Here is a 20,926-nt window from a genome sequence, read left to right as displayed (position 1 = left end):
CCTCCTTCCAGCCTCGACGCCTTCTCCTCACTTCTAGCTATTAGAAATACGGCCTGATTACAACAGCTTCTCAGTATCATTGAAAGGTACATTTTTCCAGCACCTGGGAATTACTACCGTCAGCTTGGCATTGCTCACCCCCAAGATTAACTTTATGGTTGGCTAGGTACTGCTGAAGTGACACTGATGGAGATGACCTCGACGCAAAGAAATAGAATGAATAGGCGGTGTTTATAGGGAGGAAAGGAACTCTGCGAGGCTTCAAATTTCAAAGCTTCGTTCCCATCCTCGCATTTCAAGAACAAATCAAGAACAACCCCCCATGCCCGTCTCCCTGGTGGCGTTGGACATAGAGCCAGTACGGAGCTGCCTTGAACAAGCAAGGCGAGGAAGGGTAAGTCTGTTGTTTCTGCATTGGTCCTGAGATATAATCTATTTAATGCTTCAATCCCGGCGGGACGTAGAGCATCTCATGTGAGTCGTGCAGCTAATTGTCCCTCGCAGTAAATGATAACCAAGGTCACCGTACTAGACGCTTCAACAACGCTCTTCGTGAGTTCTTACTATGCTAATGTCGGGGCGGCTCGTTCATTACCGGCTATGGCGGGCCAGTTCTTCGAATACCTCCTGACGTTCCACGATGAGGTGATTGGTCCCATGCTTACTATGACCTTCTCGAATTTCTCCTCAACAGCATATTATTCTAGTTTCGCCATGTTTGGTGTACGAAAAGGGCATTACTCGGCTCCATCCCGTTCTTCACTTCCCGATACTGTGCAATGATCGCGTCCATTCTCGTATTGTTACCGGTAAGAAATACTTTCGCCACCTCCGTAACATGAATGATGAAAATTGATTACTGTTCCCCCTTCCTACCAGTCCGCCACGAGCACGAAAACTGACCAAGCAGCGACTGGTTAGTGTGGGCGGACTGAAGATTTCACTCGCTTAGCTTACTGACACCTTTCCCAGTTCTTCGTTTGGTATCGATTGTCTCGTCCGAATGTAAGCGTCATTCGTTCCCAACTCTGACATAAGAAACTTTTTTTATAGTCTCGGTGCACCCAGTCGTAGTTGCAGTGAGAGCGTGGGCAATCTGGGCTAGAAATCGACGAATACTTTACGGCCTGGCGGCATTCTCAGTCGTGAGTCCGCGTTTCCGATGGCACTCTTTTTCTATGTCTCTAACTTGGATATCTTTCATCGTTTCCAGTCTACATTCACTCCTGCTGCCGTAGTCATCGTGATAGGGATAGCTACAAGGCGGGGTGAGTGCAACGGAACTGATCTCGAGATATCCTGAACCTTGTCGTTGGTTAGATATCTCTACCCTACCCCCGGAGTTCGGAGATATACCTGATTGTAGAATCATGATCAGTGATATCAAAGACGCTTATATCGCAAGTTACGTTCTGTTGATCATCTTTGAAGCTGGTAAGTGTTCGAATTCGGATCAAAGTATTCAAGTTTCATGTCAAAAGATTAATTTTCGCGGAAGGTATTTTAGGCCTGACCTCGATCAAAATCGCTCTGTGGAGGCAGGAAATACCTCAGGGTATCAGAGCCCCCTTGATAGACACACTCTGGCGTGATGGTGAGTTCTAGTCGTACTCGGACTTCCAATCGAATTGTGTTGGTACGCTCTCTTTTAAATTTATGTTGACCCAAGCTCGACTGAACATGGTAGCACCTTGCAAGCTCCCATCAACCTAAAGAAATCAGTACCCCCGGAAGTTCCGTTTATGTATCTGAGATTCGGTTTCCTTCCCGAAACTTCACTAGTGCCACTCCCGGAGCGAGCTTTTCACAACCAGTCGCTGAGGATGGGGCGCCACTCGCCGCCGTTGGAGGTAGTAGAACGATTGAAGAAATCTTATGACAGAAACGACCACACAACGCCCTAGGCCATCTGAACCCTCGTAACGTATTATTGAATTTGTGCATATACTAAAAGGATCATATACGTACACTCCACAACTTCTCTTACAAAGCTCCTTCCCAAAACACAAATCTGACAGAAAATAGACCGATATCGGGCCTCCCACCTCTGCCCTGTCCCTATGCTCCTCAGTCACTTCGAACCTTCTGAGCCAAAAAAATCCAAGCCAACGCCTTTATTACGATGGCGTAGCAGGAACAGGTATCGACGTCAACTATAGCGCAGTAAAGGGTGCGAGAATGAGGTTGGTGGTGGGGGGACGCATGTTCAACCAATGTAGACGAGTTCGGAAAGCAGCCAACGGGTCTTCCGAGTCCTAGTATCAAAGAGTCCGAAACCCGATTTCTCCCCCCTCTTATCCTTCATCGCAGTGATATCCTCCTCGTGTGAATCATCTGAATCATACTGGAACCTCACCCTCACCCATCATTTTAATCATCTCCCTGAATTATCATATCTCTTGTCGATTTGGTATTCGGGATTGAAAACATGCTTGGTTGACCATGATGACGGCTGAGCCCTTCGATCGTGAGTTGCCGTCGAATTCCAAGCATATTTCGATAGGTTTCAACCAAAAACTCTGGATGGTAAGTCCCAGGTTGGTGGACGTGTTCGGAAGGAGGACAAGTTGCAGCCATCAGAATAAATCGGAACCCGACCAGGGCTGATTCTTCAAAGTAGTTGGGCGTGATTGAGATAAAATCAAAAAAGGAACCTCATAGGCTATGAATACAGTGTTGTCAAGGGCGGTGGCATGCCACTGCCTTTGTCAAAAGGCAGCAGGGCGGTGCCTTTGAGGCGGGCACCAGGTGGTTTAGTGCCCCTGAACTGCCTTTCCCACGATGTATGGTGGTCTCCGCCAAGTCTGTCGGAGTCTGTCTGAGAAAGTACGATCGGTGATATCGGAGTTCAGAATATCAGATCAGATAAGACTAGATTAGTTGTCATCACGAAAATGCCGGACTCGGCAGGTCACTAAAGGGCAGCTGCCTCAAAATGTGCCCATAGGGCGGTGCCCAAAAACCACCGCCCACGTTCCCGTCCAACACTGGATGCCTATCCATAGGAGCTTTTTCTAGATTTCTGTTTCTAAATTTCGGGGATAATTGTTGGGACCAGGTTGGAAATGACGAATCCAGACCACAGACAAATTTTTCCCAGATAACTTTCTAAATTCAATCCCCATATGGGAAAACCATGCATTTTTGTACATAGTTCTCTCTTGCAGGTTACTCATTGAATAAAGGTGTCACAAGCTGGATAGAGGATGCTAATTCGATTCTGTGTATTGATATATTAATGACAACGACGCGGAGAAGGGAAGACGACGACGAACAACTCAAAATTCATTAGCCTTCATGCATCACATGACCAAATGTGACATCGCCACGGGTGTCAAATGCTGGGTTAGCATAAGCTAAGCGCGGTCTAACTACCATAAACGTCATCAGCAAGTCTACAGAGGGGGGTGGGGGGCCTCTGCAGATGAGCTGTCTGGAGAGCTCCACCTGCGCACCACAGTGGGCATAAGCGAGCACTGCCTGTACAAATGGAGGCAAAGGTTACTTATTTTGGCTGCTTACGACACATATCTAGAACTAGAATTTAGAAAAAATCCTATGGATAGGCATCCACTGTATGAATATCACCCCTCATGTTTCCAAGGCATCCGTGGTTGCCGCGTGACCGCGTGGTTTCAACCGTTACGCGGTACGAGTCACTCAGGGAGTCACTGTCACTGCTATTCATAAACTCTGCTTCTTACTTTTTATAACCAAAACTCATGCCTGGCGCCGTCTACCATGTACTGGATGTTATCTGGCGACATACTTCCTCCGACATACTTCCTCCGACAGGCCGTGGTATATCTTGTATGAATCAAAAACGATGTCAAAACTTATCATTGATTAAGGAATCAGGCGAATACCTCCCGTACATTACAAAACAGTAATCATCTTTCCAGTTGTCAGTATCAGAACCGAGGGATGTGATTTTCAACATGTTCATCCTCAAGGCCACACAGCTTACAAAATGGATGTGAGCCTCGATTTATACCTCCGAGCAACTTTCAAAGCCTTTAAAGTAGGCTGGCACGTCGGACGTGTAAGTACGCGTATGACTCAATTCTGGAACATCCCTACCTACTCATCATATTCAACAGCTGGCATGTCTACGATTAATAAACTTCGTGTTCTTCTCCCGAAACTAAATTATAAACGACACGAGTGGACGGTAGTTGCCCCAGAGAGTGACGGTTGTGTAGGGGTAAGTTGATGTCGTCGATATGTTACTAGATCAAAGAACTGAAAGACGGCAAAAAGGCATCGTAGGCCCAGCCGACCTGATGCAACTCCCTCAGATGGACCATGAAACGCGAGAACCTGGTGGAACCTTTGATACCGAACCACTGACGGGAGGATCTCCCGGCCCTACTTAATGAAGGTCAGTTGGGCTTCATGATTCCTTCAGCCTGGTTCGCTCACCTTCGTCTTTCTAGTCCTTCTCTTTTTCCCTTCTCTTCCCTCATTTCTCTTCGCCGCCCCCGACCAGTTCAGAGAACCGGTCGCTCGCCCCTTGCAATTCGCCATGCGCTCCTTCAAATCTTGGGTCTTCCTCATTATTCTTTTATGTCTTACGGACTTTGCCCGTTCATTACCTACGCCGGCGGTAAGTAAATTCCCTGGTCAGCCTTCTTGTCATGCTGAAGCTGATGAAAATTCAACAGAAAGCGGCTAAGAAAACTGTTGCCAAGAAACCCGCCGCAATGAAAAAGCCGGCCACAGCGAAGAAACTTGCTGTACCTGTGAAGTCAGCAGCTTCCGCGAAGAAACCCGTTGCTCCGAAAAAGCCTGCAGCCCCAGTCAAGAAACCTGCAGCAAAGCAGCCCGCGGCAAAGAAGCCCACCACTCCCGCAAAGCCTACCACTGTTGTGAAGAAGCCCACTCCTGCTGCAAAGAAACCGGCCACAACCATTAAGAAACCAACGGCTAAGCCAGTTACCCCTATTAAATCGGCCGCCAATAACAGCGCTGCGAAGAAGCCACCAACTTCTCCAGTTAAACCAGTCGTCCCCGCGAAACCAGTGACTGTTATAAAGAAGCCCGCTGCTCCAGCTAAACCAGCTACCGCCGCGAAGAAACCGGCCACAACCGCCAAGAAACCAACCACCGCCAAGCCAGCCACCCCTGCTGGGACGAAACCTGTGGCTAATAATGCTGGGAAGAAACCAGCAACTCCTACTGCTAAGCCAGCTTCCGGGTCGAAGAAACTCGCCACTCCTGCCAAATCTGCCACCCCGTCCAAGGGGTCAGCCACTCCTGCAAAGCCCTCTAATAGCGCGGCAAAGAAACCTGCCAATTCGACTGCCAACGCATGTCCAGCGCCGAAACCTGATAAGGCTACAACGGCGACAAAGGCGAAGAAGAAGGCAAGGGAGTTGATCGAAGCGGTGGTCGACCTATTCAGGAGAGATACGTTCGAGTTTGTTGGGTTCCATGGTACCAATGGGGTGAGGCCGCACTTGTTTCTTAGAACTCTTTGTGATAGTTCGATGATACTGACGAGATTCCCTTTATTCAGGAGAATGGTAATATCTACATGAACGCGGCGAAGACGAAAGGCACGATCGTTACTCCGTACGTTCTCTTTTTTTTTAATTTTCGGTAATACATCTTTGACATCCAAACTATCAAGATTCAAGTTCAACGGAAATGACGGAGAACTCGGTGGTGGACTGTATATCACCGACGATTTCACCACGTACGTTAAGTCACCTCGAAGATTATGGTTTCTTCAAAGCACTGATTAATACCAACAGAGCTCACAGTTTCGCAGACACTTCTGCCAATAACCGTAAAGCCGACGCAAAGAAGAAGGGATGTCCTTTACAAGCCACCGATGATGCCGGGAAGGGTGTCGTTTGCAAAGTTGAGGCCAAGTCGTCATCCAATTTCCGCAATCTCGCGAAACTGTGGATTCCGCCCGATGAGATTGCAAGGCCTATACCTGGGATCGGAAATGATCCTAAGAAGCTCGCTCAACAGGAAACACGTATTCGCGGTGCTGGAGCTAATCCATTTAATGCTCTCCGCTTCTCTGTCTGTGAGTGTCCTTTCGTCGGTCTTCTTCTCCTTAGCGGCTATGTTAACGACGTTTTCGTTCGGGACAGTGAGCAAAGCTAATCCAAAGGACCCGAAGATTGGAAATCAGTTCATGTTACCCCCCGGTGCCTTTGGTGACTTTATGTGCGTGTCTCTTGGTCTCGTTCGAGGCGGTTAGATGGCTGAGTAGTGCTTAACTGACTTTGTCGATTGTGATTTAGAATCAGGCAATGCGTACCTACCACTGCTGGCAAGCCATCTGGTACCAAAGAGTTCCCGGCGTTCAACTTTCGAAACCAGGATGCTGACTGGAACATTGCTGGAGATCCTTTCGGTGAATTAGACTCGACTCAGGAGGGTGATATTACGGATGCAAACAAACCAAGACCGTGAAGGGAGAGGATGGTATACAGATTGTCTGACGAACAGGCGAACGCGTATTGTACTTGATATCCCTATCGTACAAACGATAATGCCATCATCAATTCTGGACGAAAAGAGTGACCCATTTATGTGGTGTTCTCGATGTTAGGTGAGTGGATAGTAACAAACCCCTGGCGTCGCTACCTGGGTGTTATCGGACGTAAAAACATTGCTTTGATACAATCGTTGATTTGTACATTAATGCGAGATACACGGCTTGCGGCCGCTCTCTCGTTCGAGCATATACCTTACCGCCTAAATGCTCGCTCCACCTAACCCGTAGCAACTCTCCCCCTGCGGCGAACGAGTCTCTACTCACCGCGGGCGTAGAAGCGACCTGCAGCCTCGTTTGATGCCATACTTCAACGCCAATACCGTATATGTTAATTCTATCTCCATCAACAAGACCCGAGGCCTGAATATTTGAATCCCCATATACGTTGCTATCACCACCAATCCCGACCCCTAGATCATCCTAAGTTCATTTTGGCTGTTCTGTGTCCTGCAACGAATCCTCTTTTGTATCTGCATCTTCGCACAACGTTTCATCCTCTCTTTTCTTCAGTACCTCCCATCGCTCCATCTCAAACAAGGCCGGCAAGCATTCCCAAACTGCGGTCCTTCCCTCTTTGTGCGCATCTTTGCAAAATTCTATACATTCTTCGCAGACGTTGAGATCCTTCCATTTGCCAAACTCTTTGAGCGGGTTCGAACTTTTACCGGATCCCTCCAAACTGTGCCAGGCTGCATGGGGACCTCGAGCCGCACTACATAAAAAGATCGTCTTGCATTTGGCGGCAGGGACGAATGCTAAGAGAAACGAGTGTGACATGCTCATTTCAGCATGACGAAGCCGTTCACGACCTATTTGACATATCGTTTTATCACGCCAGCAGATGTCGCCCGGATCGCCTTTGAGAATACGTTGGGGTGAGAGTCGGGCGATACAATAGAAGAGATAGGGTAAAATGGTCGGTACGTTGGTTTCTTGCGCCAAGCGAGCGCATGCCATGAGAGTATCAGATTTAAAACGACGAAGAGATCGTGCGGCGTGTTGCTTGTATTCTTCGAATGTTACCGGGATGTAGGAATGGAGGATAGAGATACATTTCTTGCGGAGAGTATGGTTTAGGTATTTCGTGCTGAGTCGTAAGATCCCCGAAACGAATTTGAGCATGGCATCAGGCTCTGCTTCGGGTACATGCAGTTGGTCGAAATGCCTTCGAGGTGTTCAGAGATTCTGTTCTAGAGAATAGAAAATAGAATTACTCACGATGAAAAGTACAGTGCGTTAAGCAAATCATTCACATCCTCCGCTTTGTCGCCCGTGAGATTCACAACCGCGCATTCCTCGATCCTCTCTTCCTTCAAACTAGCCTGCTGGGGAATGCTAAACACAGTGTCGAAGACCTCGCAATGAGTGGCCAATATCGTTTTATGCACGCGGAAAAGGGTATCTTCAACGTTTAGAACGATCGAGCCGTCGTAAAACCAGAATTTCGGGTGTTTTGTGTGCTTGGAAGCGTCAAAGCTGTCCCTATGTTTCCGATGAGGAAGGTTTTCAGGATCGAATCCTCCGTTATCGACAGCTTTGTTTCGGTCGTTGGCGTTGTGAGGTGTGGGACCTTTCGGAGTCGCTGATGCTGACCGCCGTTGTCGGTGGGTGGTGAGTCTCGATACGGCTGGATGGTTTCCGGTCGAATATGTTGGGAGGCCACGTTGCAATTGATGAGGTTCATTTTTGAGCTCTTCAACGTTTAATCGGGCCATACCATGGCCAAAGAAAGTATCACGGATGGTAAGTTTGTCAAACGACAAGAGCAAGCACAGGTCCGATAAGATAATCGCGTGGCCGGATAGATAATGGTCATGTGAATAGATCATGTCAGCGTTGGTGAATCGATTTCAGCTTTTTGGTTTTACGCGCCTCCCACCAATAACCTACCAGTCATGGTAGGCACACGTCAATCTGCAAGGGTTAAGGCCCAAGCTACTCGCGCGAACGCGTCAGGACCAGCCGAAGGGTCATCCAAGCGTCAAAAAAGACAAGAATCAGACAACGAGAGTGCCGTTGACGAGGATGACAATGAAGAAGACGAGGAAGACGAGGAAGAACAAAAGGGCAAAAGGAAGTGGAAAGGTAGACGTTTCTACCACCTGGAAAGGGCTAGAGCTTACGGCGCATCTCAGGAAAAGCCGTAGCAAAGCAGCCACCCAAGAAGCGTGCAAAGACAACAAATAAAACTAGACGAAAGACTGTCGATATTAGCGGAAAACTCAGTTTATTACCAACCCAACCTGTTGATATTTTACTTGAGGTAAGATTTTTCCGTCTGGAGACCGAATGTGAATCTGATGGGTTGTCAGATTTGGCACTACCTTCCACTGCAGACGCTCTTCTCGCTCACCCGTGTCAACAAGGCATTCCGGAAGAATATCTTGTCTCCAGAATGCCTCTCTGTATGGAAGTCCTTCAGAACAGCTCGAAAAGCACCCAAACCTCTTCCTGGCCTTTCTGAACAGCAATGGGCTAGAATGTTATTTATTGAGAGTTGTCAGGTACGTCGTTGACATTGCAAGAAATCTGTCTTTCTTTTGACCCCGGCGTGCAGCGTTGCGGAAAGACCAGGAAACACGCAACCTATCCCATCTGGGAGTGCGGAGAACGCCTATGTACCAATTGTCTCAAGGCGAGGTATGTCGATCGGTAGACTGGTTTACGGTTAAACTAAGTCTGCTTGCGATGTGTAGCTGCATCACCAAACGCAAATTCTCAACCAGATATAGCGGCCGTGACGTTAGTATATTGGATTTGATCCTTCCAGCTTACGGTTCGTGCAATCGATCTTGAATGTCATTTCCTTCTCTCTGTTTAACGAGATAGCTCTAGAGCACCCAAACTACTTGTATCCTGTCAATGAGATTGAAAAAATTATTGCTGCATTTGATGCATGCAAAGACGACGCAGCGCGCAAGTTCTATATCCAGGAGCGCGAAGAATCCCTCCGCGAAACAAAACAAGTCAGCCATTCATCTCTATCCTCATATTCATTGCACTGAGATACCTATTAGCATATAAAACTCTGTCAGAAATGGAAATGGAAATATCAGAGCCGTGTTATGGACGAAGAACAAGATGGAATGAACATGCGACGTGAACAGTAAGTTCACTTCCGTCTTGCTGTCATTTCTCCGGTTAACAGGAAGACCAGGATAAAACACAAGCTTCTTGAGCTCGGATACACAGAAAAGGATGTGGAGCGCTCAGGCTACTCAATGCTTTCCTCTGCCATTGCGCACAATCCGTTGACCGACAAGGGTATATTTGCCTTGAATTGTCGTGTCGTAGTGGTCATTCACCTTTATCTTTACCAGGATGGGTTTTGATTAGAGCCAGTGTAGTCACTGCCCTCGAGATGTCACGCGTGTGCAGAGCATTTGCCCCGGACGCGGCTGATGTTCTGTTATCGAGGCGGGAAATGCTCTCCGATGCCTACGACCGCTACAAGAAAACGCTTTCGCCCATAGATTGCCGGGACCTCCCCAATGTTCCCACTGTGATGTTCATGTATACGCTCATCCAGTCCCTTTTCACCGTCCCAGACTCGCATTTCATTGACACGGAACAAGTTAACCAGGCTTTTACCGCGACGTTGCCTGAGATTTCAGCCTTTTCCGCCAATGTAAGGACTCGGTTGACGCAAGAGCTGGAATGTGGGTCTGTTACGGACTGGCGGAAGCGTTTGTTCGGTAGTTATTGTCCGCAAGGTCACGCAAACATCGCCAATCCAGAACGTTTGGTCGGATTCGCCGGTCCCTCTCCTCCTGCCAACCAGAACTCTTTGGATCTCGCCCTCACTGTGATTTATTGTAATCAATGTTGGTCACTCTTCCCTTCCGTACGAACGGCTCTTCACCACCTTCACTGCCCACTCTGCTGTTTTTCGAATCATGCATTCGAACGACGATTCTTGTACCATGGTCGGCGTGACACCATGACTTTGAAGGCCACTGACTGCTCGCGTGCTGTGGTTTCCATGATCGAAGCCACTGGCTCGGATATTAACACAACAACCGCGGATCAGATGGATGAGAGGGGTGATGTCTTCGAGTGTCTTAGATGCGAACGCAAAGGTAATACGTTTGTAGGGAGGTGGAGGGAATGCGTGCGTACTTGTCTTGCGACCTTTGTTACTTCATTTCATACTGACTCTCAATCTCTTGCAGATCAAACACTATGTGAATACGGCCACGCACTTGCCTTTAGACCCTGCAGATCCTATACCTGCGGCTGAAGAACCTTTGTTCAAGCGGATTGACACCGGAAATCACGAAGACCAGAGAAAATCTTGGGCCTGTGCTCACTGCTTTGTTCACCTGGAGGGTGGCAATGCTACCAGAGCCGACGTTGTGGCGCACGTGTCTTCCGAGTGAGTACCGTTTTCTCTCGCCCTGTTTTTCCCATTCGGTCTCATTACATCTCGACTGTCTCTAGGCACAATGTTGCTGAACCCAGTGTACCCACCGACTTCTTTTACAATGGACATGAATGCGATGGGAATCCGACTAGGATGCAGGACCTGGGTCTAGACCCGTGCAACAATTCCGATGTTGGTTCTTCGAAAGTCAAGTTCGATTCAGATTCAGATTAGAAAGACTATTCGGTTACCTGTTGTGTAGATTTTTTGTGCCCTTCATTGTTTTCTTTCATTCTTGAATCCATCTATACATGATAAGTTCGAGATAATATTTACCATACATCTGTCGAATGTCGTTTTCCCCAACTTTGGGGTCTCTAGGTATTTACTGGCGTATCAGTTCCGTCGAGTGTGGGAAAAACCTAACGATCAAAAATGACAAACAAAGTTTGTAACTCACATCCGAACTCTCATCAGAACGCTACTCCTTCTCTGTTCCGGGATACCGACAGCCACCTCAAGCTCGTTGTTGCTCTTGGTATTGAAGAGCGCCGTGTTTTCTTGACCTTTCCTCAATGGGGTCATATTCTCCATCACATGGCCAGAATGATACTTGCTCACACTCTCGGCCTCCACGCAGATTCACCGCAGAGGATGACTTATTTCTTGTATCCTGGCTGGCTAGGCACAATGCAGATGGCCTTGGCAGACGAGGAATAAAAACCTACAAGAACCTTGTTCAACAGGTAAGGTATATCCGCTATTACAGTTTCCCGGTGCGTTAGTATGGACCAGCTTCTGATTTTTCGTATACTTCGTTTTCCAGCATCCCACAGGTACAGATTTAACACCTAACGGATGGAAGGGTCGTTACATTCAAAATTCAGCGCATTTCGATCCACTCATACGACGGTATATCATCGACAATTTGGGCTCTGAGGCTACCGGATCCACTACATACATTCCTCCCGAGATACAACCCTTCACAGAAGAGGATGAAACACTACTCGTTGAATATCTGGCAAAAAATGCCGACCGCAGGGCCAAAGGTATGGCTGGTCGGACAATGTATCAGAGACTGAGCAACAACGTAAGTCTTGGCTATGGTGACGTTTACGTCGGCACAATTCAAGCGACTCGTGATCGCAATCTTTTTGACAGGTGGAAGGTGAATGGCCATGGGCTGCGAAGCACTCGTGGTACGAATGGCGGAACTATTATAAAACCCACTCTGAAAAGTTGGATAAACTCATCGAGCAGTACCGGACAGCGAACAACATTAAATTTGAACGAATTGAAAAAGTACCTCGTCCGTCGAAGGAACGTCAGAACGAAGAGGATTGCCTGCTATCGGGGTTTATCGCAGAAATGAAGGTGAAAGGCGCTAAGCCCGGTAGTAGGCTCATTTATCGCGCCCTCGTCAACGATGTAAGTATCTTGATACCTTCATAATATTAAAGCCTTTACGACGCCTGTTTAGGAAGAGGGAAAATGGCCTTGGGGTAAACAACATACCCCTGAATCGTGGCGATCTAGATATTACCAGAGGAGGGAAGTAATGGAGTTATTGATTCAGGAGAAGCTCGCTCAAATAGCAGGTGAACCTGACACTGGTATAGAGAGCATCTCGAGATCAAAAATAGCTGGAAGCAGGAGAAACTCGCCACAGTCAGATAGGGGCAACTCCGACCTGTTGGAGAATTCCAGCACAGACACCGATGAGGAACCATCAGCTTTAATGGCCGGATCTTCAATGATGGAAGAAGAAGAAACAGGGACGCTTTCCAACGTGACGCCCCCACATCCTTCATCCCCGCTCACTTCCCTCATATCCGCAAAGCCTGAAAGTGAAAGCGGTGGAGCGTCATGGCCGCAAGAAAGCACGTCTGGCCATTCGTTTTCTCGGTATTCTGAGCCGCGTCCAGAAATATCAGACCCACTCACGGAAGCTGCGACAATGGCAGTTCATCAATTACCGAGTTACGGACTTTTCACACGTCAAGACGACACAGTGTTGCTCAAGTATCTGTTGGAGAGAAGTGTGGACGAGAAACCCGAGAAGAAGAGACGTACGGGGGATCTTTTTGAGAGGATTGGAGTCTTTCAGGAGCTTACCAAAACGGTGCCGGTATGTACAACTTCGAGCTTCCCTAGACTGACGAACGTTATACTCATAGTTTATTGTCATTGCAGGCCGCTGGCAGGCATACCGCTCAGACCTGGCGGACGCGTTATTTAAAAAACAAAATGCAATTTGATCGACTGGTCAATCAACTGAAAGGCCCCGTTGAAAGGGCACGACGACAATCGTCCAGCCAGGCTCACCTTTCGATTTCGGATTCACTTCAGGGAATCCAGAGGCAGATAGAGGTTAGTGTCTTCCCTGAGGAAGGTGGTCGTGCGAAGAAAATCAGGACAACCGACAAGGGGAAAGCAAACTCCGTAAAAGGGAAAGAGGTGGAAGACCAGGGAAGCTCTGGTAATCTGAAATTGATGGGTGAGTAGTTTTCCTTACACTCGTCACCACCCCTATGTTTCTCACCGATGTGATAGATGCTCATGACGAGGTTGATACAGAAGAGGAAGGAGAAGTGGCAGAGTATCTTTGTGATATGGATGAACGTTAGGTCGGTGCTCCGAGATACTCGTGGCACTACACGACGGGTATATAGTATGTGCAATCTATCCACCGCTTTGTTACACTGATTATTTTATGTTGGTTGGAATGCCGTTTAACTGTAATAATACATCCAGGAAGTGAGCGAATCAGTCTTAAGACAGGTTACCCTCTTTAACTGGACTTTTGTGCAAGACCGACGGATGGAATGAACACTACTTGACCAAAGCGGTACTACTGTAGATGGTGTCTTGTTCGCATGTGGTGCGACTAGCTTATATCTTCTGTTTATTCTGGCGTGCGGTAACTTCCGTGATTCAATTTAACGGTACTGATCTAATACTGAAAACCAGCGCTTCTCATCGCAAGTCCAGATTGGTCTCAGAAGAGGTTCATCGTACACGGCAAAGTGACCGAACAGTGATGGATCTTGGAAGGTGTGTGAGTGAATTGCATAAAAATACTGTATGTCATACTTTACCATACTGAAAAAGCTCATACAATCATACTGTATTCACAAGTCTGGATTCAAAAAATGGAAAAAGAATGCGATGCAATTGGTAGGAGGTTATATAACTCGTTGAATAGAAATACCGTCTGCCACAGTCTAGTGGTTTGAAGCTACGTAAAGCGTTCCCGCTGGCGACGAGACGCAACCTTCTCCTCTACAAAACGACAACCAGAGACTCGTTATTTTTGGAAGAGCTGGTGAGTAGATGATTTTCACGGGACCGATGACTCGTTCGGCATCCAGCCGGGCCGCTTTGGAATCCCAGGTTCGGCTGTATCCGATACTTTTACAAACCCAGACGACGTCACATGGTTTGGTAACTCAACGCGCTCACCCACGACGGACGGCTCTAGCATCTTGCTTCCGGTTTGAATGTCAGCCCATCCCTTGACCTTGGTTTTCTATTAAGAACAGGTAAGAAATCTTCCCAATACTTCAAGGTCTTTCGCAAAATTTTTGTTTTCTTTCAGAGGCCGAAGTACGGCGTGGGGACGAGATGAATGGATGAAAATGGTCAAGGCAAAGTAATGACTGTTATACGTGAGTTTATAAAGTTTTTGTTGGTAAAATTTAACACCTTTGTTGTCTTTCTAGTCAGTCACGGGAAATTTCCTTGTGAACTTGAAGCATGGCAAGACTTAGTTGATTTTGAACTCGCGGGCAACTTGGATTACTCGGGAGAAGAGCTGGTTCCTTTGTTCTCCTTAGGCTCGGGCATCACGCACCATGGCCAAGCTTTAGAGACAAAGGTCTTTCAGTGTGTTGGAACGAGGACCGGAATTTTGCGTTCAGATTTCCACAAAGAGCCTTCAAAGGAGTATAAATCTGCGTGCTACTGTGGATTTCTCCAACATCTTCCTTTCTGGACGCGTTGATCGCGATTATTGGACGTCTCATCTTGTCCTTGACTATCATCCATCACAAGTAGCACTGTTGACCGGTAACGCTCCATGAATATTATGGCCACGACCCCTTCTTCCTCTTCTCCCAGTGCATCCGGTCTCGAGGGTCTGTCTCAACGTTTAGGACAAGTTTCACTTTACACGCAGGGTGCTATAGCTCTCCCATCGATCCACGACCATTTATCTGTCGACGACTCGCCGATCTCAACTATCTATTCTCCCAATTCCAACGCGACCTCCGACGTGCTCATGCACAGCCGACTACACACGCACTGGAAAGTTCCCCCATCCACTGATCTAAATGAACCACTGAAGCCACTCGTTTATCCTTCCTTTATTTTCATTATTGAACAAAGGCTGAAGAGTGCTAGAAAAGCGCGTGCCGGAGAGCGTGTCGTGGCTCGTCGAAAGCGAGTGACAATGGGCAATAAGATATGGAAACGGATGAATGCGTCGTTAAGACCAAAATTCAGTCGTCTCGGAAGGAAAACGAAATATCCCTACGATCCATACATTCACTTCCTTTCCACATCCACTACCTCCCACCCCATGTCATTTCCATACCCGTCTTCTCCACAGGGGTCTCTGTACAGCGGAGCCTCTGCACCAGGACTGTCGGACAGTTCCTCACGCTGCAGTAGCCCCGCCCCGTCAGACCCGTACTCAGACGAGGATGCTGGAGAATATTTCTACCCTCCACCGTGTGTATACGTCGATTCGCCATCGCCATTCGTTGGCCCTGCTTCCGACTCAAAAGCGGCTTCCTTGTATGATTGGGATCCAGAGATAGAAGGGGATATGTTATTGCCGCCTGAGAACCTGAAGCTGTATCGACGCTGGGATGCCATCGAACGAAATGAGAGTTTTGTTAAGAAGGTTCGTGGGGGTGTCGAGAATGAGGTATCTCCGTGGGCATGGCAGTGGGAGAACTAAGGAGGGTAGCTCTTGATGGGTAAGGTGGGCATGAAGGGTTTTCTTTTCGTTGTTTATGTACATAGTTGGAATTCTCGTGATTATCGTGTCATGTATATGTATAGCTTCATGTACTAATCGGAATGCTGCTTCACATACTCACAATTCCTCGAAGTACTGTGTATGAACAGCTCTACCCACCTCTCATTGGACTGTAGTTCAAGCAATTATTTTCTGCGCGTCAGCTTGATCCTATCTATTGCGAGAGACATCAAGACTAGTACGTGAACATCTGTAATCCCCTCTTTATTGTATACATTAAAATATCGCGGCCGCTCTTTACCCTCTTTCCGTCAAACAAGCGCAATCTAGAGAGGACCGTGAATGCAATTCCAATCAAGGTAGACGTTCAGACCAAGACACCGGTAGTTATCTGAACGAAGTCGTTAGTACTAAAGTAATCTTCCCGGATATCAATGACTCCGACTAACCTGCATTCCGCTTCTTATCTGCAGGTGAGAGAGTAGCAGAAGCACTACAGCCATAAATCACATCGTCGGTGCCATCAACAGCATGCGAAAGTTCATGAAGGATGATACCACCGTTGCTCGACATGGTGTCATCGTAGGTATGAGCTATGTTTCAATTTTCAAGGGGTCGTCAGCAAAGGATAGTAGTGAGGCGTAAAACCAATCAGGCACCGCTTACTGTTACATATGTTGGGTGTACTTCCAGCTTGGAAGAACAATTCGCAGACATAGATCTATCAACGTTTCGTTTCAGAAAACCGCCGAAAAATGATGAGTACAAACAAAGAAAACGTAGTCCGTACCGGATTATCAGCACCATTTATGACAGTGTAGGCAATCCATGACGGGTTGTTGTTACAGCCATCCCTTGAGTCAGCGTAATCGATTGCGCAGTAAATGCTAGAAAAAAACCGCTTGTCAGTCATCTCGGCAAGTGGGAGTGAAGTTGGGTTTTACCCTCTGTTTCCAACCAGGTCTCCAGCAATCTAGGGGGGGGAGGGGGAAATCATAAGCTCGAATAATGCACGTAAGGGAAATAGCACTTACTCGATCAAGGTTGTACCAGATGTCCGAGTTGGAATTTCCACCAAAGTACGTCTGGAAATGAGGACCGTTGGGAGCGGAAGAGGTTATATCGGTAGCTGCACCTCCGGCGAGGGACCTGGCGTATCTCAATGAGTCAGTAATGACCCCCAGTTTTCCCCCATCAGAGCATGTGGGGGTAGAAAGGCTCGCCCCAGGTGAAGCGAAGAACGGCGTGAACGAGAGGTCCTCGTTCACCTTGACTTCCACAGGTGCGGCATCGGCGACGATCGGAGTGTCGTCGTAACCCAATTGGAAAGTGGTACGTGGGGCGAACGAGAAGGAAGTACCGGTAGCGAAAGACGAGAAGTCATAGAAGGAACCGATACTGTGGTTGACGGCAACAGATTGTCCTGCTGGAATTATCACGTAGGCAGATTCGTTCGAGAGGTCAATCGTTGGCTAGAGCAACGCGAGGATTAGTCGAGTTTTATCTCAGAAACTGAGAAGCCAATTCACCTTTATACCAGCAAACGGGACCATCGTTCCGTCGGAGGACGTGATGTCGAAGGACTGAGTGGCGGACGTGTCGAGGACATTGTGTGCACGAAGGACGCGTACATCGTTTTCCGTGGGGTTGGAGATAACCGCCGTTAGGATGATGTCTCCTACCGATTTCACGGATGACTCGATGGCCTGCAAGGAGACTGTCAAGTCGCCCTGATTGAGAGCCAGACCGAGTTGGACGAAAGCTGAGAGTAGAGCGAAGGTTAATTTGCTGAACATCGTAGAAAGTCGAAGCTGGTTCTTGGCACTTGTTCTGTCCAGGTTTTATAGGTGTCTGGCCAAGCCTGAGAACGGAGACACTTCGGATTCTGGACATCATCGTACTTCCATCTCGTCTATTGTGTCGGCGATAACCGATACCCATCAGGAGTATATAGGGTTTGACTGATTTTCGTTTTATCATGGGCGTCCCGGGAACATGCATGCCCAGTTGAATAAGACTAGTATTTGCGATGAGTTGCTGGTGAGTACATATCTTGAATGTATATCAATGAGTCCTTTTTTGTAATGGGACGTGAGATGAACCTTTGAGGAAGGGCCCACATTTCACATCTTGATCAATGCTGTGCATCTCTGATACAGACTGTCGATTCAGGTACTGCAGAATGGAAACATCGGGAGCCCGAGTGAGTAAGGGGGCTAGGCGACATGCGCATGGGACGTCTACCGTAAGAGACAGCTATGACAATATGGACGAAATTAGCGTTGTGGTTTCGACCCAGGACATAGAAAATATGCTTTTACGATGCCTTCAATAACGGGTCCTGGCGCTTTCGAGACCGCGTGTGTTCATACAATTGTTACAAGAGCGCTTGCAGCACGCTCGGTCGTCATCTCGGGTAAACCAGTTTTCTATGGCGGTTGCCGTCGTCAAGTTTGATTTTAGACGAATTCAAAGCCTACAGATGCATGGTAAGGTCAATACCTAAATCGCTTTTATGAAATAGAAAAACGAACTCGAACTGAGAAAATATCCGAAAGCCGCAAGAAGTTCCTCCATTGATCAACGATTTTATATTCAATATGAACCTCCTTCTGAGCCCCGAGTTCGAGTCAAGTCCAATGAAGTTGGTGAGAGTTCCTTTGAAATCTCGATTCAAAGGTGCCTGTACCACACCAGAATTTTCCAAACGCAACTTGTATAGTTCCGCTGAGCCTTTGGAACTCTTTTCTTCCAATGTAACACGTTCCACGATGATCGCAAGAAGAACCGAAATGATCATGCGCTGGAGAGCTAAGATATCAGTAGGATCTGACTGAAGGCCAGAAGCAAATGGTTCCTTGACTTTGGTGGTAATTATAACGCCCTTCACCCATCCGCACCATCTCAACTTTCTCTTCAGCACTAAAGGTTTAGGTTTGCTGCATTCCCAGGTGATGTTCAAGTCGAAGACGTCGAACGAGGCAATGACCGTCACGGTGGTTGGCACGGACTCCGGAGTTCCGGCGCGCTATAGCAATCAATCGGCGTTTTCGGATTTTGGTCCGACGGTCGAATTGCCAGCAACCTCGTCGACCGAGAACAATCATTTCAATTATGTTTACTACCCGTATCTAAGCTTCCATATGTTACAAAAGACAGAATGGTGAGACACTGGAAAAATATCACCGTTTTGCAGGGATTGGAGGTAATGGAGACCTCCTCGAAGAGCTGGCAGTGTTTGGCATCGTCGTGCCAGAAGACTCTGACGATTCTGGTTGTGTTCCTTCTCGGTGAGATTCTGTACCACCAGCCCAAGAGTTATCGTATTCAGGAGGTAACGTGGATAAAGGTCCGGCATCCAGCTCTCGTAAGTTGTTGTTGTTCCTCTTGACCGCGGGATCGGGTGGTGGAAAGGGCTCAATCGAGTGCTCAGAGCCATCAGCCGGCGCTGTCGGAGAAGAAAAAACAAGGAATCTGATGAGTGAGGATGAAGCGGAACAAAAGATTTGTCACAAACATTCTAGGACACCATCGTATTTCATGAGATTCTGACGCCGTCTGGACCCACAATAACATTTCAGAAGGCTTCGAAGAGAACATCAAACCGGGAGAAACGAACCTTCTGCGACGCCAGAAAAGAACACCAGCAATCAACGCTGTGATTAGAGCAACGATGGGAATCACCTCGCAATATCGTGAGCTCAGGGCTGAGGAGAATCGGTACGAACACGAACTTACTATGGCAGCAATATACTTGGACTGAAAAGACGAAGGTTGGGGTGGGGCCGGCCCACTTCAAAGGCAACATCAACATGTTTAACACCGGCAGTGCAATAACATCAAACTTACCCATCGAGTAGCTCGAGCTTATTGAATGCCAAGAACGAATTTCTGTCCGAGTCGATGTTGGAAATCTCCACCTCATAGGTTGTATCGTAGTCCAGTCCGCTCTCCCAGTAGAATACTTGTTGGAAATCGAGCGTGTTACAAATATCGTAAATGTCGGTAGTTTTCGTCGGACCTCCGCGAGGACCTGGTGTCAATGTGGCTCGTTTGGGAAAATGGTCATTGAACATCGATCCCCATAGCACAAAGGCACTACTATTATTGACCTTAAACTTGAGCGAATCGGCCTTTAGGTTCGTCTTCATCTGATGCGTAATTTGCTCTTCGGTGCCATTAGGATAAGTTACTGAAAAGGAGCGATAAGTTAAAACGAGATACGCAATATATTTTGGTCGTAACGCACTCATACGTTGTTGCTCTTCCACCGCCCATCCTCCAGAGTCACTCCCCACAAAATTGAAGAATTCACTATTTGGTTTTCGTGTCGGACCATCATCGTCTACGGCTTGAACAGTACGATTTTGGATGCTGTTACTAGAATCGAAAGTCGGCTTCAAACCAGGGGCGGGAAAGGTGTGACAAACGCACCCAGGATATCCATACCCAATCGTTACCTGCGCATACTGAAAGGCGACTTTTTGATTCTGAACAACTGAAAGTGTCGCACTGTGCTGGCTGTATCGCAATCCGACCTTACTTCCCAACAAGCCCCCGTTTGAGGCATTCAACCCCGCCACAGCTACATTGTTGCCATCCACTGCGATTTTGTACGCGCCCGACGTTGCATTCCCGTAGAAATAAATTCCAGTTCCTATCCAGTTTATTTGTACGAACGAACCCGCCCGAGTTGTTGTGTGATAGTCTGCACCTTTCCCTTGACGCCCCGAATAGTTCCCAGGAAGTAGACCCGCTGAATATGCAAGTACCCAACCATCACCCGTGGTGTTCGACGAACCCCGTAAAGGAAAGTAGGAGAGAGAAGCGTCTTGAGAGGGGATGGTAAGATTGTAGGGTATAGGGTCGGTCATGAGAGTTGAGAGGACAGTAGTGAAGGACAGGAAGTCAACACAAGATGATGACGTGCCTCCGTCCCAACCGAAACATTGCAAATGACATTTGATGAAAAAAGAGGAGCTGTGGAGAGTTGGAGTAATGGGGTATTCAATAGTGCCACCCTTCTTGCTCCTGCTTGGGTAGAGTGCCACCCAGAGTCGTC

The 20,926-nt window shown here is 47.7% G+C and overlaps 9 protein-coding genes across 9 annotated transcripts; 6 read left to right on the top strand and 3 right to left on the bottom strand.

Annotated features, from left to right (window-relative positions):
• Positions 1 to 507: 507 nt before the first annotated feature.
• On the top strand, positions 508 to 1,605 carry E1B28_002211 (uncharacterized protein; the record flags this gene model as incomplete). The annotated part of the gene is made up of 8 exons (XM_043159112.1): positions 508 to 645; positions 708 to 809; positions 880 to 916; positions 973 to 1,005; positions 1,069 to 1,145; positions 1,214 to 1,268; positions 1,321 to 1,434; positions 1,508 to 1,605. 8 exons carry the CDS (start codon positions 508 to 510, stop codon positions 1,603 to 1,605), a joined length of 654 nt encoding a protein of 217 aa, XP_043002711.1.
• Positions 1,606 to 4,525: 2,920 nt separating this feature from the next.
• On the top strand, positions 4,526 to 6,432 carry E1B28_002210 (uncharacterized protein; the record flags this gene model as incomplete). Its single annotated transcript, XM_043159111.1, has 7 exons — positions 4,526 to 4,606; positions 4,665 to 5,447; positions 5,519 to 5,574; positions 5,633 to 5,698; positions 5,757 to 6,040; positions 6,108 to 6,183; positions 6,261 to 6,432. 7 exons carry the CDS (start codon positions 4,526 to 4,528, stop codon positions 6,430 to 6,432), a joined length of 1,518 nt encoding a protein of 505 aa, XP_043002710.1.
• Positions 6,433 to 6,617: 185 nt separating this feature from the next.
• E1B28_002209 (uncharacterized protein) lies at positions 6,618 to 8,318 on the bottom strand. Its single transcript, XM_043159110.1, has 2 exons — positions 7,736 to 8,318; positions 6,618 to 7,682 (listed from the first exon to the last, which is right to left on the bottom strand). The coding sequence occupies exons 1-2, from the start codon at positions 8,230 to 8,232 to the stop codon at positions 6,944 to 6,946; spliced, it is 1,236 nt and encodes a 411-aa protein (XP_043002709.1). The 5' UTR covers positions 8,233 to 8,318; the 3' UTR covers positions 6,618 to 6,943.
• Positions 8,319 to 8,373: 55 nt separating this feature from the next.
• Positions 8,374 to 11,243, top strand: E1B28_002208 (uncharacterized protein). Its single transcript, XM_043159109.1, has 11 exons — positions 8,374 to 8,602; positions 8,653 to 8,780; positions 8,830 to 9,021; positions 9,075 to 9,157; positions 9,214 to 9,293; positions 9,353 to 9,483; positions 9,535 to 9,623; positions 9,675 to 9,781; positions 9,838 to 10,628; positions 10,690 to 10,892; positions 10,958 to 11,243. The coding sequence occupies exons 1-11, from the start codon at positions 8,413 to 8,415 to the stop codon at positions 11,112 to 11,114; spliced, it is 2,151 nt and encodes a 716-aa protein (XP_043002708.1). The 5' UTR covers positions 8,374 to 8,412; the 3' UTR covers positions 11,115 to 11,243.
• An 88-nt stretch (positions 11,244 to 11,331) lies between these two features.
• Positions 11,332 to 13,711, top strand: E1B28_002207 (uncharacterized protein). Its single transcript, XM_043159108.1, has 7 exons — positions 11,332 to 11,626; positions 11,707 to 11,970; positions 12,042 to 12,308; positions 12,361 to 13,008; positions 13,074 to 13,377; positions 13,434 to 13,637; positions 13,693 to 13,711. Exons 1-6 carry the CDS (start codon positions 11,456 to 11,458, stop codon positions 13,505 to 13,507), a joined length of 1,728 nt encoding a protein of 575 aa, XP_043002707.1. The 5' UTR covers positions 11,332 to 11,455; the 3' UTR covers positions 13,508 to 13,637; positions 13,693 to 13,711.
• Positions 13,712 to 14,508: 797 nt separating this feature from the next.
• On the top strand, positions 14,509 to 14,883 carry E1B28_002206 (uncharacterized protein; the record flags this gene model as incomplete). The annotated part of the gene is made up of 2 exons (XM_043159107.1): positions 14,509 to 14,548; positions 14,603 to 14,883. 2 exons carry the CDS (start codon positions 14,509 to 14,511, stop codon positions 14,881 to 14,883), a joined length of 321 nt encoding a protein of 106 aa, XP_043002706.1.
• A 75-nt stretch (positions 14,884 to 14,958) lies between these two features.
• On the top strand, positions 14,959 to 15,843 carry E1B28_002205 (uncharacterized protein; the record flags this gene model as incomplete). The annotated part of the gene is made up of 1 exon (XM_043159106.1): positions 14,959 to 15,843. The coding sequence occupies one exon, from the start codon at positions 14,959 to 14,961 to the stop codon at positions 15,841 to 15,843; it is 885 nt and encodes a 294-aa protein (XP_043002705.1).
• A 347-nt stretch (positions 15,844 to 16,190) lies between these two features.
• Positions 16,191 to 17,660, bottom strand: E1B28_002204 (uncharacterized protein; the record flags this gene model as incomplete). Its single annotated transcript, XM_043159105.1, has 7 exons — positions 16,191 to 16,255; positions 16,314 to 16,457; positions 16,531 to 16,585; positions 16,655 to 16,751; positions 16,809 to 16,837; positions 16,899 to 17,336; positions 17,394 to 17,660. 7 exons carry the CDS (start codon positions 17,658 to 17,660, stop codon positions 16,191 to 16,193), a joined length of 1,095 nt encoding a protein of 364 aa, XP_043002704.1.
• A 1,325-nt stretch (positions 17,661 to 18,985) lies between these two features.
• On the bottom strand, positions 18,986 to 20,738 carry E1B28_002203 (uncharacterized protein; the record flags this gene model as incomplete). The annotated part of the gene is made up of 8 exons (XM_043159104.1): positions 18,986 to 18,995; positions 19,051 to 19,312; positions 19,382 to 19,422; positions 19,484 to 19,548; positions 19,603 to 19,657; positions 19,714 to 20,056; positions 20,114 to 20,244; positions 20,299 to 20,738. The coding sequence occupies 8 exons, from the start codon at positions 20,736 to 20,738 to the stop codon at positions 18,986 to 18,988; spliced, it is 1,347 nt and encodes a 448-aa protein (XP_043002703.1).
• Between the last annotated feature and the right edge of the window lie 188 nt (positions 20,739 to 20,926).

The sequence above is a fragment of the Marasmius oreades genome, chromosome 10 (assembly GCF_018924745.1).
Source record: "Marasmius oreades isolate 03SP1 chromosome 10, whole genome shotgun sequence".
Taxonomy (NCBI): Eukaryota; Fungi; Basidiomycota; class Agaricomycetes; order Agaricales; family Marasmiaceae; genus Marasmius; species Marasmius oreades.
This window is presented reverse-complemented; position numbering and strand designations above follow the sequence as displayed.

What these genes read in the sequence shown, in the direction of transcription:
- E1B28_002209 (XM_043159110.1), bottom strand. Translation starts at nt 8,232, where the DNA reads ATGGCCCGATTAAACGTTGAAGAGCTCAAAAATGAACCTCATCAATTG. An exon ending in AACGCACTGTACTTTTCATC is followed by an intron (nt 7,683 to 7,735) that starts GTGAGTAATTCT and finishes AACACCTCGAAG; the next exon opens with GCATTTCGACCAACTGCATG.
- E1B28_002207 (XM_043159108.1), top strand. Translation starts at nt 11,456, where the DNA reads ATGGGGTCATATTCTCCATCACATGGCCAGAATGATACTTGCTCACAC. An exon ending in ACAAGAACCTTGTTCAACAG is followed by an intron (nt 11,627 to 11,706) that starts GTAAGGTATATC and finishes TTCGTTTTCCAG; the next exon opens with CATCCCACAGGTACAGATTT. An exon ending in TGGTAATCTGAAATTGATGG is followed by an intron (nt 13,378 to 13,433) that starts GTGAGTAGTTTT and finishes CCGATGTGATAG; the next exon opens with ATGCTCATGACGAGGTTGAT.
- E1B28_002208 (XM_043159109.1), top strand. Translation starts at nt 8,413, where the DNA reads ATGGTAGGCACACGTCAATCTGCAAGGGTTAAGGCCCAAGCTACTCGC. An exon ending in GGGCAAAAGGAAGTGGAAAG is followed by an intron (nt 8,603 to 8,652) that starts GTAGACGTTTCT and finishes GGCGCATCTCAG; the next exon opens with GAAAAGCCGTAGCAAAGCAG. An exon ending in CAATCCGTTGACCGACAAGG is followed by an intron (nt 9,782 to 9,837) that starts GTATATTTGCCT and finishes TATCTTTACCAG; the next exon opens with GATGGGTTTTGATTAGAGCC.